Consider the following 22625-nt stretch of genomic DNA (forward strand, 5'->3'; position numbering starts at 1 on the left):
AAATATGGAAGGAGGGGGTCATATGTAAAATTCTTAACTCACTTTTATTCATTGTTTTCAAATGGGGTTTAGTGATGTTTGTTTTTAGCGCCATCTGGCGTCAGGGATGTCCAAACGTTTTTCCACTGAGGGCGAAAAGAGTCAAATCCTCTTGTGTTTGTGTCACATGCTAAAACCATTTCAGTACTGTATACTAGAGGTAAACATGCTGCAGTTGAATGTATCGATAGTGTTTGGGTAAAAACAAAACTTTAAAAAAAGGAAAGAAAAAAGGAAAAATAAGTCAATATCAAAGCAAAAACGTAGTATTAGTAACCAACTTTTTTTCTGTTTTTTTTTTTTTTTTACAGAAAATAACCAATAGCTTGCAGGTTAATCAACTTTAAAAAAAAAAAAAAAAAGGTTACGAAGTTTAAATAAAAAGTAACCTGATAACATTTTCTTCAAAATATTTTGTTATAATTAAAACAAAAGTACTATCTTGTAAGATTCAACTTTTAAAAAATGTTTTGTACATTTAAATAAAAAAAAAAGTGTGGCCAATTTTCATTCAACTTTTTTAAAATTAAAAAATAATTTTAAATACAAAGTGTTATATGCTGAAAAATTCAACTTGTTTACATTTTTAGTTTAAATGGTGTGATTTCTTTCAACATTAGAAATTTTGGTTTTTAATTGATATGCGGCAAGCCAACCATCGATCCATCCAACCATCCATTTTCTGAGCCGCTTCTCCTCACTAGGGACGCGGGCGTGCTGGAGCCCATCCCAGCTATCTTCGGGCAGGAGGCGGGGTTGCCAGCCAATCGCACGGCACATACAAACAAACAACCGTTCACACTCACGTTCACACCTACGGGCAATTTAGAGTTGTCAATTAACCGCAAGCCAATCAAAAATATGCAATATATAACATTGGACATTACTGACTCGAATGTTAAATTTCACAGAAGCAGGGATAGGCAGATGTTAAAAAAGATAAAAATAAAGGATGGAGAAAAAGAACTCAGTGAATTTAAATATCAAGTGGCATCCTGTAAATTAGCTCTTGTATCATTCTGATCAGCATAGATGAGGAAGCCTGTAAAGGTGCTGTCAGTCCAGAAGGGGTCAAAGAAGAGTCCATTCTGCTCTGAGTAAAAGATCTGCAACCAGACCTGGTCTAGATGCTGCAGATGGAGGACAGTGGAACCAGACGCCACGTCGTGGTTCCCTGTATTTGCATCAAACGTCTTAATCTTGTACTGTCCGTTGTGCACCAGCCCGATGGCTAGATGCTTGTTGGCCACAGTGATGTCATAGGTGAAGTAATAGACTCCGGGGATGGCGCACACAAACTTTCCACTGCTTACATTGTAGTGGTTGCCCTCGTTGAGCAAGATGCGGCTGAAGCGGATGGGCATTCGTTCCTTGGGGTAACTCTTTGACACGGCCACCGAGAAAGCCGAGCGAGCGGCCGTGCCACAATCGCAGCCTCCCGGTTCTCCTCTCTGACCCACGTCCCCCTCATCTCCTTTCTCTCCCCTCTGTCCAGCCAGCCCCGGTGACCCCCGCTGGCCCTTTAGTCCCCGAGGTCCAGCCTTGCCAATGAGGCCCGCGCTGCCTTTTAAACCTGGTTTGCCTGGATTTCCGAGCCTCCCGTGATCACCTGAGGGGAAAAATAATAAGAGGTGGAGCTAAAACGCATAAGTAGGTGTGCAGTTCTAAGAGTTATACACCAGTTCATTGTATTTGCAAGCAAAATGTGCCAAGATACTTCAGGATGGCAGAGGTCATTGACTACCACTGACCTAAACTGAAACAATTATATAAACTTATGCTATGTCTGGACAACACAGTTGCTGAGTTTAGTTTTTCTTTTCCAATTTCCTTTTCCCCAAAGAACAACTTAAATTGGGACCTCGCCGGAGGAAGAATATCCTGTCAGAGATAGAGACAGAAGATGTAATTGATGGTGTCAGTCATTTCCCATGCACCCTCTGGCACAATCCTGCAGCCTAACTCTGACCTTTTACTTTGGGCTTCAGGAGCATGTCTAGAACTACAGTACTTTGGAATATAAACCTCTGGAAAATAAAAACCTGAGCTGTGGTCGACAGCACCTCCTGTGTGTGTTTTGCTTTTCTCCCAGCGTTCAAAAAACAGCTTAAATTTCCATCGGCGACTGTGGCTCTATTTTCCCATATACAAGGGCATTACAGTAAGTATATTGTTATTAAAATAAAAAATAAAAACAACTATTACTGTATACCGCAGACTTCCGCAAGATATTGGGGATTTACATGATGGAATGATATGTTTCACAAAAAACTATACAGACCAAATGTTCACTGCCGATGCCAAACAGCTCGATCTACTGCTGCTATTGACTCTTTTTTTTGAGCTTCCGGTACCTCTTTGAGCAGTGACCATGGGCCCTGCTACATGATCAGCAGGAAACAGACTTCCCAAAGACTCAAGTACCTCCATCTCCTTTTTCTCCTTTCTTTCCATCCTGCCCATCTGGACCATCCTTCCCAGGCACCCCCACTGGTCCCATTGCCCCGGGTGACCCAGGGGCTCCTGGATTCCCCGCAGGCCCCACTGGACCTGGTAGGCTACAAACCAGATTAGAGGAGTGGATAGTAATGTTGCGTCCTTTCTTGGGTGACGAATACATCGATTGGGAGAGGATCATCGACAGCAGACAGGTCATCACAAACACATGAAGCATAGCGGCCACTGAGGAGTCATGAAACGATTGAGAAAAGGTGGTATTTTAGTGTAGCCCCGAAAAACATGCAAGCTCAGACAGATGAAATAAGTGGGGCTGTATGAGAAACATTTAAATGTTAATCAATAGATAAGGAACTCACTAGTTGAAAATGGTGACGGCCTCTTTCAACAGACTCACAGTCTGTTTTCTGCATCAGGTAGCAATCGTTCTTTCATTATTTTTTTTTTCCCCAAGTCAGGTCAGTGTATTCTTTCGGAGAAGCACAGAAAGGAAATGTGCAACTCCGTGACTCACAGTCCATAACATCCGCCCAGCTTCTCAGCCCCGCAAAAAACAACAAATGCTTTCACCATGATGTCATTAATTTCAAGTCAGTGGAACAGTTTTGCACAGCTGAAGAAATTATGCTTTTTGAACTCGGACTGCATGAATATAAAAATTTGTTTTTAACCTTAAAGTGCAAAATCTTTGCATCTGCAAGTGGTGTATAAATGATTACTGATGCATTGTCACTGTGATACATGGACCAGCTGTTGGGCTGATGGGTGTGTTCAGTTACCACTGTATTCAAATTAAACAGACACCACATGAACAGAAATTGTAACATTTGTACAGAAGTTTTAAAGAACACACATCTCAGTCTCAGTTTAAAAAAATTTTATTCTACTTTTACTGCTAAAATAATATTCATCGCAGGGCCTGAGGATTTGCAACGTAATACTGTATAACCAAAGCGCACCATTTTCCAGTCAATGAATATGTTGCGATTTTGAAGAAGGCGGCACGTGGTTAGAATGTTTGCCTCATAGTTCGGAGGTTCAAATCTCAGCTCCAGACTTCCTGCATGGAGTTGGCTGTTCTCCCATGGGCTGCGTGAGCTTTCTCTGGGTATATCGGTTTGTTGGTGAACTGAAAACTAAATCGTGCATAGGTGTAAATGTGAGTGTGAATGGTGGTCTACATCTGCCCTGCGATTGGTGGTCAACCAGTCCAGAGTGTACCTAGTCTGTCACCCAAAGTCAGCTGGCATAGGTTCCGGCTCATCCGCCATTAATGGACTTAATATACATGACACATTTTCAAAGAGGGATTTTAATGAGAAAATTGTTCTATGACTTTGAATGTACTGTATTCTAATCATTCATTTTCTCTGTTGATGATGTGTGTTTGAGAGTGTTTTTTGTCTCATTTTCCACTGGAACAAAAACAAATCCACAAAGCAATTTTTATTAGAAAAAAAATGCCTGAATCCATAATTAATTGTATTTGACTATTAATTGCGGGAGCAGTTTTGTATGACTGCATGTGTTCAAAAAGGAAGAAAACTGTCAAATTTGTCTTCCATAGAACTACAAATGCCCAATTACAAATAGTAAACTTGCAGTCTTTTGTAAGGCTGAACTTGAGTATATTGTGTGTGACATTGTTTCACCGAGCAACAGCTCTGGGAGAGTGCTTGGCAAAGGTTTTGACGGGGCAATGGGAACGAGGGAGGGGTCAATGTCCAAGAAAGGAAGCCATGGGATCATCGGGCCGGCAGCGTTTCATGCGGAAGGCCTCTATCTCCTCCTCAGTGGGGGCCTTCACTTCCTGCAGGCTGTGGTACGGCCTCTTTCTCTCATCCAGCTGCAGCATTGCGTCCACATGCTTCACACGCTTGTCTTCTGCTTCCAGAGCCTGGGAGGAAGAAAGGGGTCAGCCGACTGTATACAGTGGAAAGCGACGTACAGTACAGCGCACATAAGCAAACACTCTACCTTTTTCAGCTTCTCTTTCATTTTCTCTTCATCCTCTGATTCACTGCTGTCACTACTGACATGCTTCCTGTTCTTTTTATTCTTCTTTTTCTTCTTCTTCTCTTTAATCTTTTCTTGGTGCATCTGATGGTTGCAAGCAAAGACAAAAGGAAGAATAGATTAAGAATTCGATTGAGTGATACTGATTGCTGAATAAACTACTATTTGTTAAAAAAAATAATTTTCACCCAATCTACTACAAGATTTATGACAGAATGCTCTTTAAGCCTATCAGCTTCTGACAAATCTTGCTATATTTTTCAATATATATATATATATATTTTTATACCTAGTAACTATCTTTTATACATTCCCAGCCTGGATCCCTTGGTGGCGCTCTAAAATGACGTATTTTATCTACAAACGGGCAAGCCCATATAGGGACAGCTCGCAGGTCGACAGAACCATACAGAAAGGAGAAAGCATGTGGGGTTGGAAGGAGGCGGAGGAAACAAGACAAGCATGTAGCCTACATCATATCGAAGCAACGAAGGCTTTGGTGTAATGCTGAAATCCAGCAATAGCTAGCAGAGGCACATTGGAATTAGCCTAATCCAAAAACCGCAGAAAACTAAGTGCAGACACTTTGAACTCACCACACTACTTCGCATCGCTTAAATCCATATAAAACAAAGTAGTCTGGCGTTTGACTTCTTTTGTCGTGAAGAGGCAAAATCATGACAAAAGTAGCCTGATTGTGATTGATTGTGTGTGTGACAGGCCTAAGTGAAAGATGAATTGGCAGAGAAGGTCCAACTAATGTCCCCGACAGTAAATCGTTGCCCCCCCCCCCCAGAGCAGAGAGATTATATGCCTGTAAATATTGCTGTATGCTCTGTTGCTGCTCTGTGAGTGTTAAAGTAGCAGTTGTTTGAATGGTTCTAATTACTGTAACATCTATGCTAATTTCTGTTAGCCCGTCTATGGTGTCTCACATTATATGTTAGCATTAAGCAAGCAGACTTTCTTGATGGAAATTGTGTTAGTTTTACAGTAAACATCTTGAAGCAAGCACGAGTGGCCACATAGAGAACAGTGCAAGCGAGAGTCTTCTTTTTGTTCTCAAAGTGATGTTAGAGTCTCCAATTTCCTGACAAGAGTGTGGGAACCACCGCTAAGCAATACAGTGGAAGCTTGATATAACGGAGCCCGACATAACGGATATCGGATCAAATGGACCATCGGGACTGAGCAATGTGTCCAAAAATAGTTTTCATTCGTCATGTAAACTGCTGTTGACAAAGTCTGTTATGCGGCTTTTCCATTACAAGTTCCAGAACGGTCTGGCCCCACTCTGCCCCGGCATCGTTTGGCCTGGCCTGGCCTCTGTTGCTTTTCCTTTACAACAGGCATCAATCAAAAGTGTAAGGGATTGGAGCGGGTCAAGAAGAAGGTGACGCACTGTCTTCTGCAAATTTGGACAAAAATTCCCCCACCTCCTCAGTCAACCACAGAACAAAAGCTGCTTGAAGCCTGCTGCACATTGCGCGACGTGGTTGAACCTGACTGGACCGGACCATCGTGTAGAGTTGACGACGCAACCCGGCACATGAGCGCTTCACAAGTGGATGCCCGGGGAGCCTGTATCGGCGTTTGATGCTGTGTATTCAGTATCTTGTAATTTATCATGTTCCTTAACTCATTCCCTGCCAATGCCGTCCAAAGACGTCATTTAGAATTCATCTATTCCCTGCCAATGGCGTCTAAAGACGTCAATGGCGTTTTTTGAAGGGGATGGGTGGCGGAGGGTCTAATGCTGTTTGTGTGTGATTGTCAAGCCTCTGGATAACTGAAATGAGGAATGGCACCTTGTAGAAGGCAACAATGTATTGAGGTGAACGTCCCTCTCCCAGAGGAAGAAGGAGGAGGCAGGGTTCAAGAGATAATGAGAAGAGGCAAACATAATGGCGGAAAAGAGAAAACAAAATGAAAAAAAATCTAACAAAAAAAAGCTTTCGGTACTACATATTTATTGCGCCAAGCCAAGAAAAATATTCCTGCGACAGACAGGAATGACGCCTTAGCTCATGCGGGGGAATAAAGAATGACGCGCCGAGCCAATCGCTTTGTTGCAAAGCTATCGCCCAAATGGCGACATCCTCGGCCGCTTGGCATCTGATCGTCTCCCAACCAGGATTTGAGTAAATGGGATCCGTAATCGTCAGTTGAGTGAACTTCCTCTGGATCGCCAGCCGAGCTGCATCCCTCAGGATGATATGGAGACGAAGGTAACTCGTTTGCAGCTCGCATTAGCTATAGTTAGCAAGCAAACACGCTCCTTCAATTCTTGTTACATAAAAACATAATTTAGTCCCACTAGTTCACATTATCTGTTGCCAGTACTGATTTGAATTTTCCATTTCATCCATCTTGCAGGAATTCCACACCCGCGAGTCGAACGTCTTTTAGGATTGTGACGAAGTAATTTTTTTTTTACCCTTGCAAAACACTGCATCAATAAAATATTCTCTAGTAATCGTATGTATTTTTTTAAACTTACAGGTTATGCATCCAGCAGACGTTCGACCCCATTCCAGTACGCAGTGAAGACAAAAATTGTAAGCAATATTCTAAGTAATTGTAAGCTTTTTTTCCTACACTTCCCACAACAGCAATTTCAACAATGTATTGTTTTGTAATAGTCATGTTTCTAAACTGCACAGGTTGTACTTCGAGCAGAAGTAGGGACTGGTTTCAAGGACAATGACAACCACAAAAGGTCACATTCACCGCCACCAAAGAATAAAATCCAGATTTGGATAAAACTTTGCTAGATTTTATGCGCAAGGTAGATTTTATGCGCAAGGTAATAAAAACCTGGTTCCCTGCTCAGGAAACGGCTGTCAGTGAACGAGTTAAAATATAGCTTAACAGTTAAAGAAGAAGCAGGTTGCTAAAGAGCGTGTTGGTGAGAATAAAAGTGAGTGTGTGGATATTTGAAAGGAGGCTCGCTGGGTCCATTAATTTGAACATAGTTAAGTATTGATGTAAAACAATATTTGATGCTTTATATACTAGTTATATGGCATGATGCAGCATGGATAGCTAAACCCGGAAATGTGTTTTTCCCCATGAGGGAAAGCTGCGGCGAATCAAGACGGCGATAAAAAAATTTTAATCATGGCAAAACCAGTGGCAGACTGATCGGCAACTCATGAAAACAAGACGCCGAATCATGCACACTACGCAACAGTTCAGTCGGGTTCTGCGGGGTCACTTTGTGTGCGGCAGCCTTTAGACACCATGATTGTGAAAGTGACAAGTCACCGCGCTTAAAGAAACACCTACATCTGTCGGTGAATCAGATGACAGTTACGTCACAGTCCTCATCGGCCTGTGTTTTAGAACCAGGTCAGAGAAGATTCTGAAATGCGGTGCCATTGTCATTGCTCAACCTCGAAAAAGTGTAATGGAGAAGCGACCACACTGAAAAAAACCATCTAATTCCAAAAGGCGAAAGAGGATTTATTGTGCATAGAGTGCAGCGCAGAGACCGCGAGCAGCATGTCGGCCTGAGGAATACAAAACACAATTTTCTGGACTCTAGAACATGCTATTTTTGTCAAGGCATTTACCTTTGGCAACAGATTTGGAACTAGGAAGCACACTCATTCCTTGCGGCTCATGAAAACAACTCACCTATGATGAGTATTGTACATCAACAACGTCACCATGACCAAGCACATCAGCCTGGTACGTTTGGATAAATGTGAAATTTTCAAAAATTTTCAAGCTTTTTTTGAATATTTATTTACAATAACTTTGTACTGTACTGGGTGTTTTAGGCCACGAAAAAAACTTTCAAAACAATTTTGTACTGTATAGTAATATGGGTGCGTATGGCCTCAAAAAAAAAGTGCTTCAATGTAACGGACAATCGGACAATGAGACGACCCCCCCGCTGCTGTTAGTACGTTCTATTGAGGTCCACTGTACTTTATACCATTAAGTTTAAATGTGTTTTAAGTGTGTGGGAGGGGTAAAACATGGTCTCTATATCGCAGATGTTCACCTATTGCAGGTGTGTGTGGAACTTATCTCCTGTGATAAAAGGGGGTTCATAGTGTTCTCTTTGGTCACTACTGTATGTATTAGCATCTCTTACCTCCAGCAAAGTCTTGGGCTCCTCGTCCTCCTCTTGTAGCCTAATGACACCCTCTTCAAATGGAACACACTCAGAGTTGTTCTTCAAGATTTATAAAAAAAAAAAAAAAAAAAAGTACATAAATTACTGGGTCGACGTTTCCCAGAAAAAGCCTGTAAGCGCCCTCAGTACTCACAATTCCAATGCCTGTGTCTCCTGTGCAGTAACTTTGTTTGACCATGGAGTGGCAACACTTGTATCCCCAGAAGCCATCCTTCCAGTAGGAGCCCCAGATACACTGAGGAGCACAGCATTTTGGTTAGGGCTGAACAATTAATCAAATTCAAACCAACATCGTGATGTAGTAGAATGCAATTATCAAATCCCAAAGGCCGCGATTAGAATTTTTTTCCTTTTTTTTTTTATTAAATAAAAACAGCCATAACCACGCCAAATGGACAAGCTTCTCGTATCACCATCTCCCTTTTGCACGCATGCATGCACACACGGGCTTCTCCCTCCCACCATCCGCTCATCCAATCACATTCCCCCAACCGCTCATCCAATCTCAAAGCACTTTCATGCCTTTACGCTGCCTTCACAGTCTTTAGGCTGCTGGGCGGACACCCAAAAAAAAACAACAACAGCAGCTCTCCAACAAAACAATAGCAACAAAAGCAATTTTTTTTAAATTCATTAATTCATTGTCCTGCTTCTTAAGAATACTCTTCTCTGTGTTGTGTCAAATTTACAAGACATTTTTACCTCTTTGGTACATATTTGTTTACAACTTTCTTGGGAAATGTTGCGCCTGTCTTGCCATCGTTATGTGATCAAGAAAGTAGCTAACTACTGAGAAATTACAGTGAAATGTAGTTAAACAAGTAGTCGCTCCTGTTCAACACTGCTGTTTTTGGTTGTAAGCATCACATTATGTACAGAGCACAGCGCGAGAGCTCAACCGAATCTTAGCCTCGTGATAGCCGCTCCACAACTCTTGAATTGATGTATCTAAGGATTCCTGGCGGATTTTGTATCAGTTGAGGAGTCTGCTACCGAGACAGTCCTATCTTTCGCCTTTAACAACGGATAGCCGGACGTATCAGTTTATCTTTCCCCACCCTAAATGTAATACAGATTAATTTACTGCTTGTGATTGTTTAAAAAAATACATGAGAAGAGGGCAATGGAAAAATAATTGCGTATTAAATCACAATATTGAGGGGGAAAAAAAGGTAATTATATTATTTTCCTAAATCGGTCAGCCCTAATTTCGGTCAATAAAAACAGATGTTAGTCACAGCCTGTCAAAGTGTGCTCGGCCATCCTTACGGTGTGGTTGTTGATGAGTACGTCTTCTTCATACTTGGAGCGAGCGACAGCTTTCTCGAGACCTTTCAACACCGCGCCGTGACGAGAGTACTCAACGTAGTCCTCCGTCTGAGCCAACAGCAGCTCCCGTGGGGGTGCGTCCAAGTGCTCCTGGCCTCCATACTAATGAACACACAAGACGAGTCATGCAACAACACCTACTAAATCTTGTCTTATGGGAAGATGACCACTACAGTGGAACAACATTTTCACAAAGGGAGATATAATACATGCATCCATCCATTTTGTATAGCACTTGTCCTCATTAGGGTGAGTTGGAGCCTATCCCAGCTGACTTTGGGCAAGAGGCAGGGTAAATCCTGGACCGATTACCAGTCAATCACAGGCAGATACAAACAAACATTCTCAGTTCACCAGCACATTCCCACCAAGGACAATTTAGAGTCATCAATTAAGTTAACATGCATGTATTTGGAATGTAGGAGGAAATCAACATACCCAGACACATTGCCAACTAAGGACAGTTTAGAGTCTCCATTTAAGTTAAGAAGCATGTATTTGGAATGTGAAGAAAATTAAAATACCCAGAGGAATTTGGAAGTACCCAGAGAAACCCCACGCAAGCGCTTGGATTACATGCAAACTCCAGACAGAAGGACTGAGCTGAGATTTGAGCCCACAACATTTTGAGGCAGACCGCTAAAAACTAAGAATATTTTTTAAAATAAGTCCTTCTACTCTTACTGTGTGAATGTTTTATTTTTTTTAACTGGTTAGCACATCTGCCTTACAGTTCTGAGGAAAGGGGTTCAAATCCCAGCCCCGCCTGTGTGGAGTTTGCATGTTCCCCCCGTGCCTCTGTGGGTTTTCTCCGGGTACTCCGGTTTCCTCCCACATCCCAAAAACATGCGCATTTGAACAAATTTAAGACACGCTTTTCTTCGCCGCCGCTGCCGTTGGGCACAAGCACGTCATCGTGTCCGTTCTTCTTGGATTACGCCGCTTCTTTGTTGCTTTTCGCCGCTTCTCCGTGGCTGGAGGACTAGGCATCAAAACGGGAAAACGATTTTTTTTTATTTGAACGTTTCTGGGAGAACCGGAACGTTAGGCCCGGTTCCCATCGGTTCACGATTCCCGATGCCCAACCCTAAGTCCATTCACCTTTACATCAATTATGGTTGATTACTCCTCAGAATTTAAGGTCCTGATTAACTAAAGGTTTGCACTAGCAAAAATGGGCACAAACATAATTGCTCGAGAAAACAGATGTGGAAGCTGAACTACTAATCACGCGCAGCCAGAATTGCATCTGCCAAATCCGCATAATTGCTGCGGAGTTCATTTTGCCTGTTCTGTGAGGAGTATGTGCTAAGAGTTAAATTTAGCAAGCACAATGTGATTGATCAAGCCTAAGATGAATTGTGGTGGCTGATTCTGCATCTTTGAATACCACGTCTGAAAGCAAGTGCACAGTGGTGCAAAATTTCACTCGTTTTTGAAACACCAGCAACAAAAATTATCTCTACGTATCATCTAGTCAGCGATTTTGGAGCTGACTATTGTTCTAAGGTCTGACTTGGAGCCAGTCACAAGAAGGAGTCTTGCCATATCACCTACAAAGAAACTCCTTTCATTCTGCACTTCATTACGTCTGGGTTATTTCAGCATACTGTGACAATTTGTGCTCCCGGAGCGGTTTTTCAGGTGTGCTGTCGCATGTTTTAAACACAGTGTTACGCAAGACGGGGAGATGTATTAAATTGCCACTAACTAGGGACGAGCTTAATCAAACAAAACTGGCTTATGCGGTTGGTGGTCTCCCCAAAATTATCAGAGGATTTATTTTATGTAACATGTTTGTTTGCCTCTTCTACTAAAACTTCCAATTCAATCACTTCAAACTTCATTTTGCACTCACGGTGCTCTCCCAAATGTTACGGTGAAAACAGTCAGGGGTAATAAACTGCAAAATTCTCTCTCCTGTTGCCAACAGTGGATGTAATCTGTTGGAGTGAGTAAACACGCAATTTAGCGCCTTCTATTTGGAATCCAAGTAAAAAAGCCCCTTTGTATTTTGATCCAGACTCAATAGCTTCAGTCCCTATTGTGTCATTGCTACTAATTTATGTTTCGGTAGATGAAAGGCACGCAGCGTACCTTCTCCAGAATGCTCTCCCTCTGTTCCTCTTTGAAGTCTTCTTTCTTGACCTTGAACGATCGATGAAGCAGCTCCAGCTTGGTGGGGTCAGCCTGCAGATGCACTTCAGAGCCCCTCTCATAGGCTTCCCAAGCAAACACTAGCAGGAGAACGTATTTAACACTTCAAGTTACCGTAGACATCGATTGAGGCTAACATTCACTGATGCAGCTTTTAAGCCTTTTACGCATGAATTATGAAAGCCTTGGTCAAGATTTTTTTTCTGAAGTGTTTTTAATTCTTCTCACGACATAAAAAAAATATGATTTTTTTTTCATAAAATTACAGACATGTCCAATCCAGTGGACTACAAGACGAAAGGAGGGTTAATTTAACTATTGTGAATGTTCATACCAATTATTGGTGGTCTGTTCGTGACTTACTTTGTGTTTGAGCCATGGTGATGGTGTCACCACTATAACGGGCAAAGTTGTCTCCAGCATATCCCACTCTGTAAACAAAAAGAATGTCATTGGAGATCAACTGAGGAGTAATTCATTCATTCATCTTCAATTCCGCTTATCCAGATGCACTTCAAATAAAGTCCCCTGCAAAAGTATTGGAACGGCAAGGTCAATTTCTTTGTTTTTGTTGTATACTGAAGACATATGGGTTTCAGATCAAAAGATGAATATGAGACAAAAGTTCAGAATTCCAGCTTTTATTTCATATTTACATCTAGATGTGTTAAACAACTCACGACAGAGCACCTGTTGTTTGCAGCCACCCACTTTTCAAGTGAGCAAAAGTATTGGAACAGACACGATTAAACTAAGTTCAACTGAATAACATTTAATATTTGATTGCATCACACTTACTTGTAATAACTACATCAAGCTTGTGACCCATTGACTTCACCAGACTGTTACATTCTTCATTTGAAATGCTTTTCCAGGCCTTTACTGCAGCCTCTTTCAGTTCTTGTTCGTTTCTAGAGGTTTCTTCCTTCAGTCTCCTCTTCAGGAGGTAAAATGCATGCTCTATTGGGTTATGGTCTGGTGATTGACCTGGCCAGTCTAAGACCTTCCATTCTTTCCCCTTGATAAAGTCCTTTGTTGTGTTGAAAGTGTGTTTTGGGTCATTGTCTTGTTGCATGATGAAGCTTCTCCTGATTAGTTTGGATGTGTTTTTCTGTAAATTGCCAGACAAAATGGTTTTGTAGACTTCAGAATTCCTTCTGCTGCTACCATCATGAGTTACATCATCAATAAAGACTAGTGAGCCCGTTCCAAAAGCAGCCATGCAAACCCAAGCCATGACATTACCTCCACCATGCTTCACAGATGAGCTTGTGTGTTTTGGCTCATAAGAAGATCATTTGCTTTTCTCCCACAGACAGATCTCTGGTCTTTGTGTTTGCTTAATAAATAGCAAATGAAGTTTTCCCAGGTGAAACCAAAAGCCAAAAACAAGCACTAACTAATGTTTAAGCAGTCAATCTAAAAGGCAACACCTGAGCAACTAAGAAACACCCGTCAGTCACATTCCAATACTTTTGCTCACTTGAAAAGTGGGTGGGTTCAAACAAAAGGTGCTGTCCTGAGTTGTTTAACAAACATATGTAAATACCATGAAATAAAAGCTGTAATTCTAAACTTTTGTCTCGTGTTCATCTTTTGATCCGAAACCCAAATGTCTTCGATATACAGAAGTCCTCAAGTTACGACGCACTCGACCTACGACGTTTCGACTTTACGACGCCCGTGCCTCGTCCGCCATTTTGTCCCAGCACCATAGTGTTTCTGCTTAGCTCGTGCATAGTGCTTGTCTGTGTTTGTGCGGCGGGTGTATCTTTGCCATTTTCGCCCTCCTTTTTTCACACTCTCAGCAGTACTGGTAAGTACTGGTAAGTACTGCTGAGAGTGTCTTATTTTTTATTTTAATGTATTTTAGTTCCTTTATACGAAGTGTTAACCTTTCCTGCTATGGTCACCTGACCGTGGTCGGGAGACGCAGGGGTTAATTCCCTACTCTCGTTGCACAGCTGAGCTGGGTGGCGGCAACAATAAAGGCACGAAGCACCGATTTGCTGCTTTAATGGCTTTATTAGCTCCTCTGCACATTCAACATCAACGGGTCCTCCGCTAATCGCTACTCTTCCCCGGTCGCCATCACTACACTTTCCACTGTACACACTCGCACCTCCGCACACTCCTTCCTCCTTCACAGTCCCGCCAGACGACGCCTCCGCAGTCCCGTCTCACTCACACATCGACCCACACGCCCACACACTGAGCTTGCTGTCACAATCACGTGGGACAATACTCGTAACAGAAGTAAGTTTCAACTTTAACGGTGAAATCTGACTTGCGCGGAAATTCATGTTACGTCGCCAGCGTAGGAACGGAACTTGTTCGTAAATCGAGGACTATTTTTGGTACAGTAACAGTTTTTTTTGTCAAGTCGTTCATCTATGGCAACGGAGTTGGAACTAGGAAGCACTTATTTTTTACAGCTCATGAAAGCGACTCGCCTATGACGAGTACATCAACAATGTCTACATAAAGCACACCAGTGGTAAGTTTGGATACATTTTGAAACTTTTCCAACATTTTAAAGCTTTTTAATATTTATTAACAGTAACTTTGTACTGCACGGTTTTTTTAGGCCACGAACAAGAAGGACAAAACATTAATTTTGTACTGTACAGTATTATGGGTGCATATGGCCACAGAATTAAAAAAAAAAAAGTGCTTCAATGTACCGGACAATCAGCTATAACAGACGACCGCCCCACCCCTATTAGTCCATATTATTGAGGTTCCACTGTACTTGTAAAAATAACTGTAGATTTCATGATGGTTTTATGACAATGGTTTGACCCGGAAATGGCTTAATTTCATTTCCATTAAAGTAATTCTGATATAATTGTCTTATTCCCAGTAACTTACTCGTCGGGGTTCATGCCAGTACTGGAGTACGGGTTCTCTCTCATTGCTCGTGTCTTTGGATCGTAGTAAGCAGAGTTTGGATCGAGGTTCCTCAAGTACTGTGGGAAACAGAAATCCATATTAATAGACAAACACACAATACTACATACAGTACAGTGTTGAGATCACTTTTACTGAGTGAGGAAGACCCCAGCTATCTAATATAAAATATGTAGTACACTCAATGATTGGGGACAACAACAATCGGGTGCTATGGTTATAGAGTTTTAAGCATTTTGGTCATGCGCCTCTTACCTTAGCTGTGTCTTCTCTGATACGCAAATTCCTGACAGTAATTCGTCTCTTGGAGTCAAAGTTCTGACCGGGCATGTCAATATCATCTGCGTATTTATCTTCATCCTCATCCTCGCTGTCATGTTCCCGCTCCTGAAAAGAAAAGATGCCACATATCAAATCTGCTTCCCATGGTCCCATGACAAAAGGACAAGCTCATTGTCCAGAGAGTCGAGAAGGCTCACAGACTGGTCCAGCTTTCCTGAAGCCAACTCATCTTGAAGCTTGTGAGCCTTCAGTGTCCTTTTGGCCTGAGAAGTGAACAAATAGTACGTTAATCAATGTTTAATTCAAGAGATAAGTTTGTAGGCAAGTGGGAAAATATGCACCTAATGTGAGTAAATTACAATATGCGAGTTCAATGTAGCACTCTACTGGTGAACTTGATTTCTCCAAAACTCCACCCACTAACATTTAACTGATAAGACTGCTTACCAGATCCACTTTGGCGTACTCCTCCACTATGCGCTGGTGTTCCTCGGGGTCGTAGCCATTCCAACGATCTCTCTTTCCGTCGTAATCCAATTTGAGTTGGACCTGAGAATGTTCATCTGGAGCGATGCTTGTGCCTGTGAATTTTGCCCCGACTTTTCTGGGTCGCTGCGAGCATAAAAGTCATTGTTTAAAAGGGGATAAGAGCAACACTTCGTTAATCTCCTTCTTTGAATGTAGGATGTCATTTCACCTCCAAGCAGTCTTTCTTCTTGTGCGTCATGGCACCACAGTTTTCACATGCACCCTTGCGAAATTTTGTCAAAACGGTGTTCTGTTTGTAAAGATGACGTGAGTTAATTCATATGAAAATTCGCTTTGCAATGTAAAGAGTAGCTTGTTGCATCTCACCTCTTGCACTCCTCTCTTATACCATTCTCCAATGGCGGAATAATTCTCTTGAATTTCCGTCTGTGGCCTCTGATGTTTAAGTGTAGGCCTTTTGGATGGGTCAATATACCACGGAACAGAGGAAATATACTGTGGGATGTGTGGGTTTATATCCCTGGAAAAGCAGTGAAACAAAGAAAATGCAATGAGGCTCTGGACCGAAACCTAGTGAATTAGTTGTATGAATACACAAATAGAGAGTACAGAATTCCCCCACTATATCATGGTTCGTCATCTGCGGTAATCCTATATCGCATTTTTTTTAGCAATTGTTTTTTATGGGTTTTTACAGTACACAAGTCTGAATTTAGAGTCGGGCGCCTTCAGCGTAGTACCACGTTGTGTCACAACATGCTGGGCCACACTGAGGTCTACTGGACAGACATACAGTGAAATTCCAAGCAAGATGAGGACAGCTCTTCAGTGTAATACAGTATCACATTGTGTCATTTCAATACAGTATTTCTTGTTCCCACAGAGTATATGGCTGTTAGTATTGTATACTCTGTTTGCATGTGTTGCTGCTCTGTGCATGTTAAATTAGCAGTTGTTTCAAGGACTATGTTACCATGCCATTTATGCTAATTTCCATCAGCCTGTCTATGGTGTTTTGTATAATATACTAGCATCAAGTTAACAAACATTCATTGGATGAAATGTGATAGTTTGTGTAAATATTTTGGTGTTTAAATATACAATGTTTAATTCTCTTTTTTTGTGTCACTTTTGCAGTAAACTTCCACTGGGAGGGACAAATAAACTTTAACTTCTTTGGATAACTGGGCAAGCAAGATAGTGAAAACAGGTGATACGAATACTTTTTAAAAATGTGTTTTAATAAGTTTAAACGTGTTTAAAGCATGTGGGACAGATAAAACTATTTTTAAAAATGTTTTTATATGGTCTCTCGCCATATCATAGATTTTCTCCGATAGCGAGTTGGTCTGGAACGTATCCCTGGAAATAAATTATAGTTCACTAAACCTAAAGTACAGTACATGTATCTCGGCAAGATTAGATCACTTGTTTAAAAATGAGTGTAGCCCGAGTGGAACACACACAAAGATGGAGAAATATAGCACAAAATTCCTTGACTTTGCGCAGTCACCCAGGACCTGGACTGGTTGAGAGTCATTTGCAGGGGGTGTTAGATTTGTAATAATTGTGATTTCTGACCATTACAATAAAATAAAAAATCTATTAACACATTACTAGACACTGTGCAACTGCAAAAAGCTAGCAGCATGCAATGATATCCACCAAGAACCGCAATAATATGATTATTTAGAGAACACAAATACTGCTAGCGATTAAATTAACGTACAGGGTTTTAGTTAGAATTTTTTCATTAAACTTACTTCCCCTCCTCATCCACCTCAGCTGGAGCATTTCCCAGCTTTCTCTGTTCCTCGAGTTCCTTCTTCTTCCTCCAGTCCTCCCGGGTCATCTTCTTGGGCTCATCGAGGTCCACGACGCCCTCCACACCGGTGTTACCGTTGCTCTGCTCGGTCATGACTCAACCTGCAGTACGACACATACGTAAACGATTCAGCTGTTAAAAACATCGAAAGGGGGAACAGAAATGTCTCCACAATTATTGCAGTCCCAATAACACGTAAATACGTTTGTAAATGTGTTCATGTAAACCGCGTCGCACTTCTATGGCGTAGCCGAAATATTTTATATCTCCTTCTTGTTTAACAAATAAACTGGTTACCTTGGCTCTGTCCAACAATTAAGACTGAATTCGAGCCGTCATTCGCAAATCGGAAGATAAACACAACGCTAGTTTTAGTAGTTCGCGAGGGTCGCCATTTTAGGTCAGGATAATTACGTCACTGTCTCTTGCTCAGTGGTGTCAAAATGTAATGTAAAAAACGATGAGCGGCATCTAGAGGAGGCGACCGTCAAGTTCAGTAACTGCTTCCCGATGTATGGGCTCCAAAACGTCTGCTACAAAATGTACAACCCCAATTACAATGAAGTTGGGACGTTGTGTTAAGCATAAATAAAAACAGAATACGATTTGCAAATCATGTTCAACCTATATTTAATTGAATACACTACAAAGACAATATATTTAATGTTCAAACTGATCAGCTTTATTGTTTTTAGCAAATAAGCATTAACTTAGAATTTTACGGCTGCAACACGTTCCAAAAAAGCTGGGACAATGTCATGTTTAGCACTGTGTTACATCACCTTTTCTTTTAACAACATTCAATAAACGTTTGGGAAGTGAGGACACTAATTGTTGAAGCTTTGTAGGTGGAATTCTTTCCCATTCTTGTTCGATGTACAGCTTCAGCTGTTCAACAGTCCGGGGTCTCCGTTGTCGTATTTTACGCTTCGTAATGCGCCACACATTTTAAATGGGAGAGAGGTCTGGACTGCCGGTAGGCCATCCTAGTCCCCGCACTCTATTACTACGAAGCCACGCTGTTGTAACACGTGCAGAATGTGGTTTGGCATTGTCTTGCTGAAATAAGCAGAGGCTTCCATGAAAAAGACTTGGATGGCAGCATATATTTCTCCAAAACCTGTATGTACCTTTCAGCATTAATGGTGCATTCACAGATGTGTAAGTTACCCATGCCATTGGCACTAACACAGCCCCATACCATCACAGATGCTGGCTTTTGAACTTTGAATCCATAACAGTCCGGATGGTTATTTTCCTCTTTCGCCCGGAGGACACGACGTCCACAATTTCCAAAAACAATTTGAAATTTGGACTCGTCGGACCACAGAACACTTTTCCACTTTGCATCAGTCCATCTTAGATGAAAGCCAGCGCCGTTTCTGGGTGTTATTGATAAATGGCTTTTGCTTTGCATAGTAGAGTTTCAAGTTGCACTTACGGATGTAGCGCCGAACTGTATTTACTGACATTGGTTTTCTGAAGTGTTCCTGAGCCCATGTGGTGATACCTTTTATACATTGATGTTGGTTTTTGATGCAGTGCCGCCTGAGGGATCGAAGGTCACGGCATTCAATGTTGGTTTTCGGCCTTGCCGCTTACATGCAGTGATTTCTCCAGATTCTCTGAACCTTTTTGATGATATTATGGACCGTAGATGATGAAATCCCTAAATTCTTTGCAATTGTACGTTGAGGAACATTGTCCTTAAACTGTTCCGACTATTTTCTCACACACTTGTTCACAAAGAGGTGAACCATCTTTGCTTGTGAATGACTGAGTAATTCAGGGAAGCTCCTTTTGTACCCAATCATGGCACCCACCTGTTTCCAATTAGCCTGTTGGGGATGTATTATACAGCAACATTTAAAATACAATGCACTGTTGAAGTAGTGGGATCAGTTAGTCACTTCACTATGAATATTTAAATATATTTTACATATGTGATTTCTGAGTGATTTAATATATTGACAAAATTGAAAAATACAAAAAACTTTCTCACGACGTCACAAATGTGTAAAGAATTTTTATTGGGAAAAAATAATGTAACAACACGTGAAGCTGTGAATACTTTCTGGATGCAACATATGTATAAAATAAGTACTTAGATTTGTATTTTGTTAACTAAAAAAAATAAACTGCTTTTGTCTCAGGTTTCGATAACTCCAGTCTAACCACCCTAACCCCACCTCTCGGGTGGGTAGGTTGTGGGTGGGTTGGGGGTCCTCAGATCCTGTGGCGCAGGCACACTGGCGCAGCAATTACAGTACACTTCTGACGGTTACTATGCATGCGAGACAGTGTCAATTGCGATAACTCATAACTATGTGAATTCCTGGGTATCCGCTCACTTACACTATAGATGTTTATAATTTACATAGCCACTCCCATCACACTTCAGCTGTATAGCCGGGTCCACTACATCTGTCCTGAATGCTTCCCCTCCTGTCCTTCCTTCACAGGGTGTACCACTACTGCCCCATACAACACTCAAATCTGTCAGTGTACAAGGCCTATTATGATTTAATTTCCTCATCTTTCTTACAGCGAATGTCCTGTCTTTTGTCTTCTCTTCCTATATTTAGTTCATCTCTCCCTTTTGTTTTTTTCTGTCACTTCCCTTTAAAACGTTGTTCTATCCGACTGACATTTTCAATATCCATCAGAATACAAAGAACCACAGTGGCAGCTTAAAAACATCACATGTGGCCATAAAACGGTTATGGCATTAAAAAAAGAAGACAGATCCTCTTTTCTGCTTGACCTAGCAGCTGAACAGGACAAAAATAAAATAAAAAACAATGACTCCAGTGTGTTTATTTTTGCATTTGGATCAACGTATTACATGAAAACATTGACAAGAGAGCATTCCAATGATCACTCTTGCTTTTGCTCATTTTCTGGCATCATTAAAATAGGTAAACACAACAAAATGCCCTCATGGTTACATTTTTGTCAGATATAAACTCTCACTTTTCATATTTAAAAACATTATTTAAAAAAGTCAGAGATGTAAACAATGTTTAAGAGAATGCACAACTGAAGCTAACAGCACCAGACACAAATAAACAAATATCAACACAAGTAAATGAAACTGAGTGAATGCGCCCCTCGGGCCCTGGCACCAATAGGCATCCCCAGTGTCAGTGCAGCAGTCTGGGATAAGAAGGCAATATTGTACCAAGGAGAAAGCAATGTTGCATTTGAGTACAGTATGTTGTTAAGAGTCACTTGCCATCGTCTTCTCTGCTCGAGTCATACCCCTTGAGGTCTTCATCGCCATCATCTTCCGCCACGTTATAACTCCAACTGTCATACACATCTGCATCCTCCTCGTCCTCCTCTAGGCTGTCTCCGTACAGTGGCTCATCGTCCACTAACTCTATCTCCCCCACATCATCATCTGCTTCATCATCGTCGTCCTCATCGTCGTCATCATCCAGGTCTACGTCTAACCCGCACACCTCCCCCTCCTCCATCTCGCCAGCCTCGCTCTGATCCTTGGAGGAGGTCGGGCTGGAAAACGCTTTCTCTTCAGTCCTGTCTGTGAGGGAAGAGCTGCTGGAGGGGATGAAGCTCGAGGTAGCCGTCTTGGTGTTTATGTAGAGACGAGGAGGAGGAAGCTTGCGAATGGCCGGATCAGCTCGACAGCCATGCGAGGCGGCGGGGCCAGAACCTCCGGAGCCCGAGTCCGGACAGGAAGCGAGTGGCGCAGCATTGGAGGCGGGCTTCGAGGCGGTCACGTCGGGGACGTATTCACGGATCTCGCCTGGCTCCAGGGGGTCGGGCCCGCAAGGGTCGTGCTCACTGCAGGACAGCTTGCCATCCAGCTTGGAGATGAAGAGCATGCCATCGCGATGTGCTTTGCAGAATGAGCTCGGGCACATTTCACAGAAAGACGCCGCCTCGATACCGCAGATGTCACACTGGTGCCAAGGACACTCCCATCGCCCTGGAAATGATATAATGATCATTTTGGTCAATTCTATATAATTAGATTTTTAGATAATTTTTTGCCGCCTTGGTTTATATGAGTCTCCCATGTTGAGAAAACATTTCCCTTCTCACATTCTTGTTTTTTTACACAGTTTCCTCACTTTAATGTTTAGGGTCATCAAACACGTAAATATCAGACAAAGATAACCCATGTAAACATAAAATGTTTTTAAAATGTAGATTTCTTTTTATTGAGGAAAAAAAACTATTCAAAGTGACCTGGCCCTGTGTGAAAAAGTAATTGGACTCAAATGCGATTGAAATGCTGTGGCATGACCTTAAAAAGGCCGTTCATGCTCGAAAACCCTTCAGTGTTGCTGAATTAAAACAATTCTGCAAGGAAGAGTGGGCCAAAATATCTCCACATAGATATTAAAGACTCATTGCCAGTTATAGAAAATGCTTGATTTCAGTTATTGCTGCTGAGGGTGGCCCAACCAGTTATTACGTTTCTACATTTCTAGACACACCCCTGCTCAATAGTGTACCACCCTACTTGCCTGCAGGTCTCTTGGCCAGGTTGAGACAGTCAGCATGGTAGACCTTCGGGCAACCGGACTTCTTACATGACACAATTTGGCCCCCGTCACCGCAGCTGAAACACTCATCCTCCCTCTCTTTGGTCACTTCTTGCTTAGTCTTCTTCTTCATGGGCCCTCTCCTCCTCCCTTCCTTCAATTTCTCAGTTGGCGGCTGGTTCTGAGTAAGAAGGATGGCAAAAAGCAATATCGCAGATCATTGATGATTGTTTATTTTTATAGGGTTAGGGTTTACAGGTAGTCAAGTAGGGTTTATGACCATGTTCTGCTAACACCAACCAGTTGTTAACAGATGTGAGGTTATACTTAGGGTGGATTTACACTGCTGGTCCACGTGGCCAATTCTGATCATGCATTTCCAACAATGCTAACAAGGCTTAAAAAGTGTGTCTTCTTTGAGTAGATGAGTATGTTTCTATGTGTCGTCAATTGCCACATT

The 22625-nt window shown here is 41.9% G+C and overlaps 3 protein-coding genes across 7 annotated transcripts in view; all 3 read right to left on the reverse strand.

The window, feature by feature from the left end:
- Positions 1-447: 447 nt before the first annotated feature.
- Positions 448-2960, reverse strand: c1qtnf2 (C1q and TNF related 2). Its single transcript, XM_061686279.1, has 3 exons — positions 2856-2960; positions 2464-2721; positions 448-1648 (listed from the first exon to the last, which is right to left on the reverse strand). Coding segments are annotated over exons 1-3 (885 nt in total). The 5' UTR covers positions 2857-2960; the 3' UTR covers positions 448-1022.
- Positions 2961-3927: 967 nt separating this feature from the next.
- On the reverse strand, positions 3928-18060 carry slu7 (SLU7 homolog, splicing factor). The gene is made up of 15 exons (XM_061686278.1): positions 17949-18060; positions 17590-17752; positions 16193-16346; positions 16035-16115; positions 15785-15949; positions 15535-15600; positions 15311-15442; positions 15017-15114; positions 12509-12576; positions 12086-12225; positions 9929-10090; positions 8793-8894; positions 8618-8698; positions 4474-4596; positions 3928-4393 (listed from the first exon to the last, which is right to left on the reverse strand). The coding sequence occupies exons 2-15, from the start codon at positions 17742-17744 to the stop codon at positions 4214-4216; spliced, it is 1707 nt and encodes a 568-aa protein (XP_061542262.1). The 5' UTR covers positions 17745-17752; positions 17949-18060; the 3' UTR covers positions 3928-4213.
- A 2392-nt stretch (positions 18061-20452) lies between these two features.
- Positions 20453-22625, reverse strand: part of nsd1a (nuclear receptor binding SET domain protein 1a) — a 27939-nt gene continuing 25766 nt past the window's right edge. For all 5 annotated transcript variants that reach the window (XM_061685926.1, XM_061685927.1, XM_061685925.1 and 2 more), the window contains 2 exons: positions 22148-22346; positions 20453-21603 (listed from right to left, as the gene is read on the reverse strand). In XM_061685926.1, coding sequence (XP_061541910.1) covers positions 20879-21603; positions 22148-22346 — 924 coding nt within the window. In that variant the 3' untranslated portion in view covers positions 20453-20878. The remainder of the gene's footprint in view (positions 21604-22147; positions 22347-22625) is intronic.

The sequence above is a fragment of the Phycodurus eques genome, chromosome 9 (assembly GCF_024500275.1).
Source record: "Phycodurus eques isolate BA_2022a chromosome 9, UOR_Pequ_1.1, whole genome shotgun sequence".
Classification (NCBI taxonomy): domain Eukaryota; kingdom Metazoa; phylum Chordata; class Actinopteri; order Syngnathiformes; family Syngnathidae; genus Phycodurus; species Phycodurus eques.